Source organism: Cnephaeus nilssonii, assembly GCF_951640355.1.
Source record: "Cnephaeus nilssonii genome assembly, chromosome: 7".
NCBI lineage: Eukaryota > Metazoa > Chordata > Mammalia > Chiroptera > Vespertilionidae > Cnephaeus > Cnephaeus nilssonii.
This window is the reverse complement of record NC_137078.1, coordinates 77,242,890-77,254,046: the sequence shown is the minus strand read 5'-3', so window position 1 is coordinate 77,254,046 and position 11,157 is coordinate 77,242,890. Positions and strand designations below refer to the sequence as shown.

The window sequence follows — 11,157 nt, the reverse complement described above, 5'->3', positions numbered from 1 at the left end:
TTGATGTTTCTATCTCTCTCTCTTCCTCTTCCTTCCTCTCTGAAATCAATAAAACTATATTTTAAAAAAAGAATTATAAACTTATTTTTACCTCTGCTAGCAGAAGGGCTGAGACCAAAATGGCATCAGGGGGGCAGCGATACTTATGTCTCTTGTAAAGGTCAGTCAGAGTAACTGGTCAGACCAGGTATAGGTGGGGGCCGGGTGTAGGCAGTCCACTAGAAACTGGATGAGGCACTTTACTGGAAACTGAAGGCTGTTAATCATGAAACCTATAATGAGAATAACAGGAAAATCTCCGGGAGGGGCTCCAAGCAGGGCATAATGGAGCGCAAGAATGTATCTAACAATGATATGAGGACTATATTATGATAATTCATGTAAAGAGATTAGCATAGTGCCTGGCACAAAGTAAGTGCTCAGTAAATGTTCATTGCTGTGTATGAATGATAAACTCAACCACATAAAGGTTTAAGAGAAATCTGGCTCTGCACAAAGACAACAAGCTTGTGGGGGATGGGGGGGGGCCCGGGAAACGTTGGTGGCAGCTCAGTTGCCAATTTCACATTACTTATCTGGGGGGTGGGGTCGAGGTGGGAAAGGGGACGGGGAGGGGCGGAGTATGTGCCTTTAAGATGAGATAAATGGGGACCAGGAAACTTACAAAATCAATCAGTCTGAACCAGGCCCGGTAGCTCCGTGGGTTAGAGCGTCATTCAGATACGCGGAGGTTGCTGTGCGATCCCCAGTCAGGGCACATCCATGAACGCCTGGATAAGTGGAACCAGGTTCTAAAAATGGTGAACCCATTCCGGTCAAGGGCAAGTACCTTGGTTGCAGGCACATCCCCAGTAGGGGGTGTGCAAGAGGCAGCTGATCGATGTTTCTCTCTCCCTTCCTCTCTGTAAAAAAAAAGCAATAAAATATATTTTTTTTAAAATAAAAATGAAAATGGTGAACCGCAGGGTGAAGGAGAGCTGGTGGAGGAGATCATTCCGACTTGAATCTATGAGTCCAAGTATTGGAAAGAGGAGTGCTTTGGACTGACGGCTGAACTTGCAGTTGATAAAGCCATGGAGTTAAAGTTTGTGGGTGGCGTGTATGGTGGCAACATAAAGCCAACTCCCTTTCTGTGTTTGACCTTGAAGTTGCTGCAGATTCAACCGGAGAAGGATATCATTGTTGAGTTTATAAAAAATGAAGACCTCAAGTACATTCGCATGTTGGGAACACTTTACATGAGGCTGGCAGGCACTGCAATTGATTGCTACGAGTTCATGGAGCCTCTGTACAACGGCTATAGAAAAATTAAGAGCCAGAACCGAGATGGGGATTTTGAGCTGATGCACGTAGATGAATTCATTGATGAACTACTGCACTGTGGGAGAGTCTATGACATCATTCTGCCCGGCTACAGAAACGCTATGTGCTAGAGAAAGCTGAGCAATTGGAGCCTCGGGTTAGCGCTCTAGGAGAGGAAGACATGGATGATGTCCAGTCCAGTGAAGAGGATGAGAAGTTGCAGAGGGTAGTACCATCACCTGATCACCGCTGGAGAAGCTTCGGAGACTAGGCCTGTTGCCCACACAGCGCTCCAGGAGAAGTAGCAGTGGGTCTCCCTGAAGGCGGAGTAGGTCTCCCAAGAGGAGGAGCCCTTCCCCTCGCCGCCCGCCGAGAGAGGCATCAGAGCAGGAGTCCAAGACCTCATAGATCTCCTTAGTTACAGACACAGGGGCCGCTCAAAGTCTCCAAAAACATCTAAGAAGAGCCACAAGAAGAGCCAGAGGAAAGGCATAATGAAGTCAGATTGGGTTTAGTCCAAATGGCCTGCAGATATGAAGTTACCTCTCTATGTGGAAAGATGAAGATCTACTCCCGAGGCAGCTAAGAGAATATTTTAGGGTTTTTAAAAAATATATTTTTATTGATTTCAGAGCGGAAGAGAGAGATAGAAACAGCAATGGTTAGAGAGAATCATTGATTGGCTGCTGCACACTGGGGATCGAGCCCGCAACCTGGGCATGTGCCCTGACTGGGAATCAAACCGTGCCCTCCCGGTTCATAGGTCGAAGCTTAACCACTGAACCATGCCGGCTAGACAACGGATGTTTTTTGTTTTGTTTTTGACATAAAGAATCTCCACATTTTGTTTTCTTATTAAATGAAAGAGGTGCTGGGGGGAGGGGGGAGTTGATTGCTGTTTCTCTTTACTTTCAAAGGGTGTCTTTCTGCCTGGCTCCATTCATTCCCTTCCAAGGGCATGCTGGGGGCGTGTCCACCCCGCCCTCCGCCCCACCCAAGCTCCGCCCCTCACTTCTGCCCGGATTGGTTCTTGAGAGGCGGAGCCCAGGGAAGAGCCCAGTACCAAGTGGTGGGGGCGTGGCGCATGCGCGGGCTGGGAAGGGTGGAAGTGAAGAGGAAGATCTGCCGGAAGTAGACGGCAGAGGTGGTGGCGGAGCGGCCGGCAGCTGCCTGGGAAACGGGGGCCCGGGACGCTTGGCTCGCAGACGGGCAGGCCAGGCCATCGTTTCTGTGCCTCGCACCCGGGAGGCCGAGGGCCCCTGGTCCGGCAGCTTTCTCTGCCTTTCCTAAGCCCGCCAGGGGGCGCAGCGCCGAGGGGCTGCAGCGTGGGGGGCGGGCGCGGCTGACGCGAGGAGGGGCGCGGGGCGGAGGAGAGAGTCCTGCCCCGCTCAGGAAGTGCCCCTGGGCGGGGGACTGGGAGTCCTCACCTCCAGACCGAGGCAAAGGTTTCTGGGGGTGAGGAGGGCGCACCGCCCTCTGCCCCCGCCGGCACCCTGGCCATGACGGGCAAGTCAGTGAAGGACGTGGATCGGTACCAGGCGGTCCTGGCCAACCTGCTGCTGGAGGAGGATAACAAGTTTTGTGCGGACTGCCAGTCTAAAGGTAGCGTAACTCCCCCCACCCCACCCCCATCCCCACCCTCACCCCACCCCCACCCCCGGCGGGCGGGCGGTCCTCCTGCTTCCGCGCCGCGCCTGGGAGATGGCTGTGGGGAGGGGGTTTCTGGAGCGTAGGCCGTCCAAGTCATCCTGAATGGTAACCTCGTGCTACTCCTGCTGCTGAGCCGGCTAGGTGATCTGCAGCGCCGGGATTGGTGTGGGGAGAGGCTGCGAGGGAGAGTGTGCGTGTGTGTTGGCGGGGTGATGGTGGGGGTGGTGGAGTGGCGTGGTGTGTGCGGGTGCGTGTGCCTGTATTTCAGGGCTTTGAATGAGTTCTGGGCTGTCATTCCAGAGGCAGCCCAGGGCTTACAGCCTTCCACTTGCCAAGCTGGGGATGAACTGCAGTTTGTGTGACCATGACAGAGAGGAGAGAGGGGAAGAGAAAGGGGGAGGGCGGGAGAGAGAGGAGAAAAGTGAGGTGATGATGGGGAGGAAAAGTGCTTAAATGATTTTTTAAAGGTGATGATTGTTGCTGCCGGCCAATTTGGTTAGCAGTTCCTTCTGTCATTTTACCGACTTGCTGAGATCTGACAGTGCTTAGGTGGCTTTCTTCCTGGATAGGTGCAGTGGGAAACTGCTTTATGCAGTGACACAGTGCGGATTTCTAGACAGCCTAGCCCTGGCTCTGGGGTGCGTTTGAGGCCTAATGTGTATGTGGTGGCAGAAGCTAGCGGATTGTGTCCTTAGCGTAGGATCCGTGTAATCACTGGAGAGAAGGAAGCAAGGGATGGATTGAATTTGTTGCTTCCATGGTGATTACCCTTCTAAAGGTGAAATATGATCATTAGAAATTGGCAGAGCCATTTGGTCTTTGTTTTCTGTGTCCTCAAAGATTCCTGGTTTGATCCAATTAAGAATCAGTATGATAGAAAGCATGGTTATTAGTGACATGTTTGCACTTGAAATTTACAGATACAAGTGTCTATAAATATTTTGTTTCCTTGTTATCTTTCTGAATTATTTGGAATATAATTAGAGGAGTTGGGAAAAATTTTTTCTTTGGTTGGGGAGAAATAGAGTTATATTTTGGGAACTATTGTTAATTTACTTCTGTTCATTGTGCAGTGGATTTGCCATATAACATATTGGGCATATAGTATACAAGAAGTATTCAAATGTATTTGTATTTATCAATATTGACAAGGGAAGTATATGCATAATTGATGCTTTCACTAATTACCTTTTGTTTTATTTTATTTATTTATTTTTAAAAAATATTTTTATTGATTTCAGAGAAGAAGAGAGAGGGAGAGAGAGATAGAAACATCAAAGATAAGAGAGAAACACTGATTGGCTGCCTCCTGCACGCTCCCCGATGGGGATCTAGCCGCAACCCAAGTATGTGCCCTGACCCCTGACAGGGAATCCAACTGTGACCTCCTGAACCACGCCAGCCGGGCTAATTACCTTTTATTTTAGAAAAATAAGGTTATGTGAGGAGAACAGGGAGATGATACATTGATACTACTAGACACCTACTAGTAGTAATATATTTTAGTGCCCTCTACCAATAGATAAATGTATCATTAGGAAAGCAGGTCCCCAGACTTCTTTTCTGAATTTTTGCATTAGCAAGAATTCATTTTCAAAAGTACTTTAGAATCAGTTTATGTTGAGTAGGTTAATTTCTTAAAGTTGACTCTTGCTAGCTTTTGTCCTAAATCTATTAGAAGATTCGGTTTAAAATTTGGGAGTGTACCTCTTGATTTTACTTAAATTACCCTATGTCCTTGGTTGATAGATCTTGAGTCACAGTGAAGCAACCCAGTGGAGTGAGCCTGCTACATTTGGGGAGTCAGATGCCATTGATGATTAGTAACGCCCCCACTCCCCATTTGTCATACTACTCGTTTTTTTAAAGGAATTTTTTTTAAAGGAATTTTTATAAACAGTTATTTATTGAAGTTTTAAAAAAATTATCTTTTTTGTTGAAAGTATTACAGATGTCCCCCTTTTTTCCCTATTGACTCCCCACTTCCCCATCATACCACTCTTATTCTTACTCATATTCCAATAAAATAGAGCATATGGAAGAAAGAGGTTGATTCATCACTTCTCCAAATTTTCCATTGCTCTTTATCAGTAGCATTAACTGGGGATCAGGTAATGAAACATTAGTTAATTCTTAATGAGAACTAGTAAATGATGGCTTGTAAACCTTATTAACTGGTGTTGATGGTAGAATCCAGGTTCCTGAAACAATTTCTTTTCACAAGTTAGTTTAACAGTGACTTGGCCATTATATTAAAATTGAGATGACAAGATGTCAGTCATCTTTCAATTCAGTTAAATAAGACATTTGTTTATGGTCAGGCCTCAGTTTACCCAGTTTATGAATTATCTAAGCCCTCCACTATTTCAGCCCCTCTCACTCATTTTCCTCTTCCTTTTTCCTGGTTTTGGTTGTCATAATGACCATGTGAACAACTGTCAGATGGTGGAAAGAAGAGGCATTTACAATCAATAGGTTATGTTGCCTGTTAGCTGTGGTAAAAAATATATTTAGTGGGAAGAGGAATTTAAAAACTGTTGGCTAAAATGAGACTTGGATGTGAGCTTATCTCTGTGTCTCGTGTCCTTTCTTACTTAGAAAATTGAGAGCTAACTGGGTCCTCAAAGATTTATGGTTTGATCCAATTAAAAATCAGTGAGTGATTGCTAATCCATCCATATTAAATTAGATGATGTTGCCCTGGACTGCAGACCTGTGAGCAGGTATTTTTGCAATGTCCAAAAATAATAACTCTTTGGCAAGGAATCTCCTTTTTAAAACCTTATACTTATTTAAGAATGTTATTATCTTTAGATACATAATTTAAACATTAGAGTAGAGAACAAGAATGTGTTCTCTTTATGTAGTACACGTTTTTTGTTAGTCCTGGTTTTTTTTAAATCTCTTGAGCACAAGACTCACCGGTTTCTGGTACCTCTAAGGCACAGTGATTCCTGTGTGGGAAAGGAAGCTGATTTGGCACTGCCTTAAAAAAATAAAAATACTGTGACTCGCTGTAGGCCCAAAGATGTGGCTTCCTCACCATCCCAAATCTTCAAGTTATTGTGGCCTTTAGGTTAAGTGTTTTTGGATTGACCTAAGCAGTAGTGGTGGAACAGAGGACAAACACACTGAAAATTCCAGGTATGTCAATGGTAACTCTACCTGGTTAAGGCTGGGTCCTAGTTTTGCATAGACTCTTGGTGGGGTCTTACTGGTCCAAGGTGTAGTCTTTAGCTCTGCAGTTCCATGTTTTATCAGTGCGCCTGAAATAACTCTTTATTGACTGACCTCTTCAGAGACTGGTTTAAATTAGACACGATCTTATTTACCATGAAAGGATCTACCTTTCTGATGACCTGAATACTTGTGTCGCTCTTGGGACACTCCTTTCTCAATATCAAGGCTCGTAAAAAATTGAGAGCTGTATAATGAGCAGAGAATTAAACAGAAAGAAATTTGATGGTCTTGAGGAATATTTACTTCAGACTCTGAAACACCACATGGAATTCTGGAGTCTGACAGAAACTTTGTAATATTTTTTACTTTTCTCTTCTGCTGCATCCTATCTCTGAAATGTTTCACCTTGAATCACCTAACCATTGCATCTGGTTCAATTCCCATTATATATTCTTAAATTTAAATGTACCTTTTGAAAAAGGTAGCACTTGCATGTGGTTCAAAATTCAAATGGTTTAAACATGTAGTTAGATTTTACATTATAATAAAATTATACTTAAAATCATCTTTAAAAAAAAATTCAAATGGTTTAAAGGCAAATGTGTACAGTGAAAAGTTGTGTTCCTGTCCCTGATTCCTTAGTCATCATTTTCGTTCCTGGGAGTAACCACTATTGGTAATTTCTTATGTGACTTTTAAGATATAATCTATGCATAGACAACTACATTTAAATATGTTCCTAAACAGTGCTTTTGTGCAAAAAGTAGGTGTTACCCCCACTTAATGGCAGCTTGCATTTTTCTTTTAAATTATTTTTAAATGTATTTTTATTGATTGATTTTTAAAGAGAGAGAGGAAGGCAGCAAGAAAGAGAGAGAGAAACATTGAATTGTTGTTCCACTTATTTATGCATTCACTGGTTGATTCTTATATGTGCTGTAATCTAGAATCGGACCTGCAACCTTGGCATATTTGGCCCATGCTCTGACCAACTGAGCTACCTAGCCAGGGCTGCACACTTGCATTTTTCAGACAATAGTATAACATGGGGAACATGAAGGTTCACAATATTGAGGGGCTTCCTCATTCTTCCAAGGCATTTTATAAGGCTATACCTAGGTTATCTTGCTCAAGTGATTTGGAAACCTCTGATCTCATTAAAGGCGTCTTAGAAAGTGTCTGAGGCCCATCCATGGCACATAGCTCACCTTACAGGTGCAAAGAAGCAGGGCAGTGGAAGGGGCTGTAGACTTGATGTTGAAATATCCAGTTAAACTCCTTTACTTATTTTAGCTTTGGGACCTTCAGTCTGCCACCTAACATTCTCAGTTTAATTTTCCTCCTTTGAAAACAAAAGTGCTGAGTAAATAAAAGTGTTACACAGATGTAAGCATTATTTATTACCATTGCTGATCTTCTTTATTTTATCTTGATTTTATTCATTTCCCATTCTGATGTTATTCCCTTAAATACTCTAGTTCCTGGAAGCCACAATGAGAATGACTCACCCAATAATTCCCTAGTCTTTAAGCCAAAACCATTTCCTATATATGGGAGTGCTGGCTTTTTATTTATTTATTTATTTTAGGAATTCGCAGTCAGTTTTATTTGGCTTAGGCCCGAAGTCCATGAGTCTTGAGGACCTCTGTGTATCTGTCAGTTTTCTTCTCCACGTTCTTTTCTGCCTGCTTCCAAAGCCCCATGAGCTGCTTTTTCTTCTGGCAATGGACCTTGGCCTCTCCTTCCCCTCCTGCAGAGGGGCTGTGACTGCCTGGTACTTCCACCAACCTCAGGGGCCAGGCGCCCTAGGTAGGCAGACTTCCGTGTAGGCTTCAGATGTACAACCTTGAGGGCTGCAGCACCATTTGCTTTTTCTTGTCACAGGGTAGCAGGATCCCATCAGACACCTGGAGGCCTGGCCTTGCTTGGTCTCGTGGGGCCGTGTTTCTTGCTGGGTCGCCAAAAGGTGCCGCTGGGGGCTAGGAAGTGGTACGAACCGCAGGATGGGTTGGTGTTTATTTGCTTGCGGAGGAAGGCCAGGTACTTCACCTTGCTTCTGTAGAAATTGCCGGAAATGTTGATACCCTCACAGTGCACAACCACCATCTTCTGGCCCAGCGATATCTGCTTGGTCACGATGGCTGCCAGGCGACCCAGAAGTTGGCCTTGGCCATGGAACAACAGGACTTGCCCAACGCCATCTTCAGCAGCCACCTGGGAAAGAAGTGGGGGTTCTGGCATTTTTGTAAATGCACTTTATTGGGACCCTTGAGGTTGGTCTCTGGATGTTTCCTGACTCTTCAAACTTGATTGAAAAATACACCAGGGAATCTTTGTATTAAATTCTCTAATAGTAGTACTAAATTTTAACTCCAGTAAATTAATCTCTAGTTTTGCTTTACATTTGTTTCTGTTGATAGCTAAAACATTGCTTGTTACTAAACATCATTACTTAGGACATGAACTTTCCCATAAATTTTTAATTATTTTAACTGTATCTATGGCACCTTTTGAAAGGTTAAAAAATTCCATCAGATCTAGACAACAGAAGAAGTTTTGCTTCCATCTATAGTCCAACAGCTTTTTCCAGCCAAGGTCAAATAACTTTTTGGGTTTTTGCAGCTAATGCACCTGAATTCTGACAGCTGTGGTTAGCTTGACACCGTTTTACTGAAAGTAATTTGTCCAATTCCCAATTAGAATGTCTTTTAATATCAACTTGTTAAACCTGTTCCCTGGGAGAGACTTTCCTATCTGTTCTCCTTGTACTTGAAATACCCCGTGGCAGTGGGACAGAGATTACAAAATGCCATAACTTTTAGGGGGAACTCTTTGCAAGCTTGCAATCCCACACTGCATGTATTCATTCAGACAATATTCCTTACGCACTTTGTGTCAGACACGGTACCAGGATATGTAGATTAAAAACTAGGGCTCGAGGACTCTACAGTCTAATGGGAAAGCAGATGTGTAAACACGTAAATGATGCAATGCTGTCATTAGCATTATGGTATTGTGTGCAGAAAGAAATGAAAGCATTGAAGAAAGCAAACAAGTCGGTCTCAGGAAGTTGTGGCTTCAAAGAGACATGTAGTCTGTATCTTGAATGATGAGCATGACTTTTCCAGGTGAATTTAGGGGGCTTTGCATTCTGGGCAGAAGAAACAATGTGCAAAGGCTGCCAGATGTATCATGTGTGTGTGTGAGGAGAATCTTCAGTGTATTTTACCTACTTGTTGGGGAGTGGCAAGGGACTTTACTGTGTGGTACTGAGATTATGAATATGCTTTAGACTCCCATAGTACTGGAAGTCTACCTGCTACTCAGATGGAAGTATAACTATTGCAGATATGAAATATATTTCTGATTGCTGAGTAATAAGAAAGGTCTGAGTACTATGCCCACAGATCTCCATGGAAGTGCACCTTCCAGAATACATTAAGTTGTCTTAGAAAAGTCCAGTGAAATGGCAGCAGTAAGTGTTATGTCATTTCTGGAGTTGATGACATTGGTTTTTGAGTCTGGACATGCTTTTATACTCAGTCTAAGAGTACTGAATATCTGGTGTGTGTTTGTGGTTACTCAGTGCTTAGGATGTGTAAACAGGTAGTGCAGCCTGATCCTGGTACACTTTTCAGCAAATCTATTGCTTTCAAATAAATCAGAAAATTATTTTCTTTCTGCATTTTTCATCTGATGTCATTGTGGTATGTAGGTGGCAGCTTTCTTGGGCACGGTTGTCTATATAACGGTTCAGCACATGAGTCATTGTCTGTTTCTGTTCTTCTGCCTGAAAATTTCATCTTGGGAATAATGTCATGCGATTGGTGACTGCAACACTTTACTCATTATGTACATTGCAGCTGCTTTGTATGTTATGTTGGCAGTATTTACCTGTGCCATAGACAAGGATAAAGCGACTTATTAAATAGACTCAAACTCAATTCCTCCAAATGATATCCCCTGTGAAAAAGATGCCAAGCAGAAGTCTGCATAAAACACATTTATGTTTTACATTCTAAGCATACTGTGCCTAACTTTTATTATTGTGTCTGCTTAAATCCTTATCACAGTTGTACTTCTGTTTGAGCACAAGTGGCCAGTTTAAGTAGATACTAACTTTGAAGAAGTTCTGTATTGGCCTCTGGAATGTGACAGTTCAGCATACCACATTGAAAAGGTAGGAACCACGTCTGTGTAGAGTAGAACACCTTAAAGTGAATTCATTTTTGCCAAATTCCTCTATTGTTAAAAAGACATATTCCATATTGGTTAGTTCTTTTAAAACTGTAATTTGCCACGGTTGACATGCCCACTAGAATGTAAGCTCTGTGAGGGCAGGGGTGTTGTGCCTATTTTGTTCACTGTAGTATTCCCAGCACCTAGAACAGTGCTTGGCACAGATCAGGCTCTCAGTAAATACTTGTTTGAATGAATGAATTGATTTTTGTCATTCATAAATCCGTTGTTTCTTACTAGAAGACATATTTTACAAGTTATCTGAAAGTTTAATTTTTAGAGAAGTAAGTTTTTGTTGTTGTTTGTTAATCCTCACCTGAGGATATTTTTCCATTGACTTTTAGAGAGAGTGGAGGGGTAGGGGAGAGACAGAAACATCGATGTGAAAGAGACACATAGATTGGTTGCCTCCTGCACACCCCCTACTGGGGATCAAGGCTGCAACCGAGGTACATTTCCTTGACCGGAATCTAACCGGGACCCTTCAGTCCAAGGGCCTACACTCTATCCACTGAGTCAAACCAGCGAGAGCAGGGAAGCTAAGTTTAAAATATTTTTTAAAGTCAGGGATCCATTAGGGAAATAGAAACCACTGTAGGTAGTACAAGCAAAGGGAATTTAATATATGGAATAAGTTACACAGATGATATAAGAGCTGAGAAGGTAAATGGGCTGGTGAGGCAACCCAGAGATTAGCAACCTGGGAGCTACTATACCCCTAAGGAAATTAGAAAGTGCTGGTGTCACCAAAGGCCAGAAGCCTGAGCCATCTGGTGTGAGCTAGAA

At 43.3% G+C, this 11,157-nt stretch overlaps 1 protein-coding gene and 2 pseudogenes across 3 annotated transcripts in view; 2 read left to right on the top strand and 1 right to left on the bottom strand.

Moving 5' to 3' along the window:
* Nucleotides 1-324: 324 nt before the first annotated feature.
* Nucleotides 325-1,720, top strand: LOC307103511 (pre-mRNA-splicing factor 38A-like; annotated as a pseudogene). The gene is made up of 2 exons: nt 325-339; nt 966-1,720. The product of its transcript is annotated as a pre-mRNA-splicing factor 38A-like (transcript).
* Nucleotides 1,721-2,423: 703 nt separating this feature from the next.
* SMAP2 (small ArfGAP2) overlaps nt 2,424-11,157 on the top strand; it is a 49,221-nt gene continuing 40,487 nt past the window's right edge. Inside the window, exon 1 of the mRNA XM_079776497.1 lies at nt 2,424-2,904. Within this exon, the coding sequence (XP_079632623.1) occupies nt 2,802-2,904 (103 nt within the window). The 5' untranslated portion in view covers nt 2,424-2,801. The remainder of the gene's footprint in view (nt 2,905-11,157) is intronic.
* LOC307103267 (large ribosomal subunit protein uL13-like) lies at nt 6,242-10,081 on the bottom strand (annotated as a pseudogene). The gene has a single exon. The product of its transcript is annotated as a large ribosomal subunit protein uL13-like (transcript).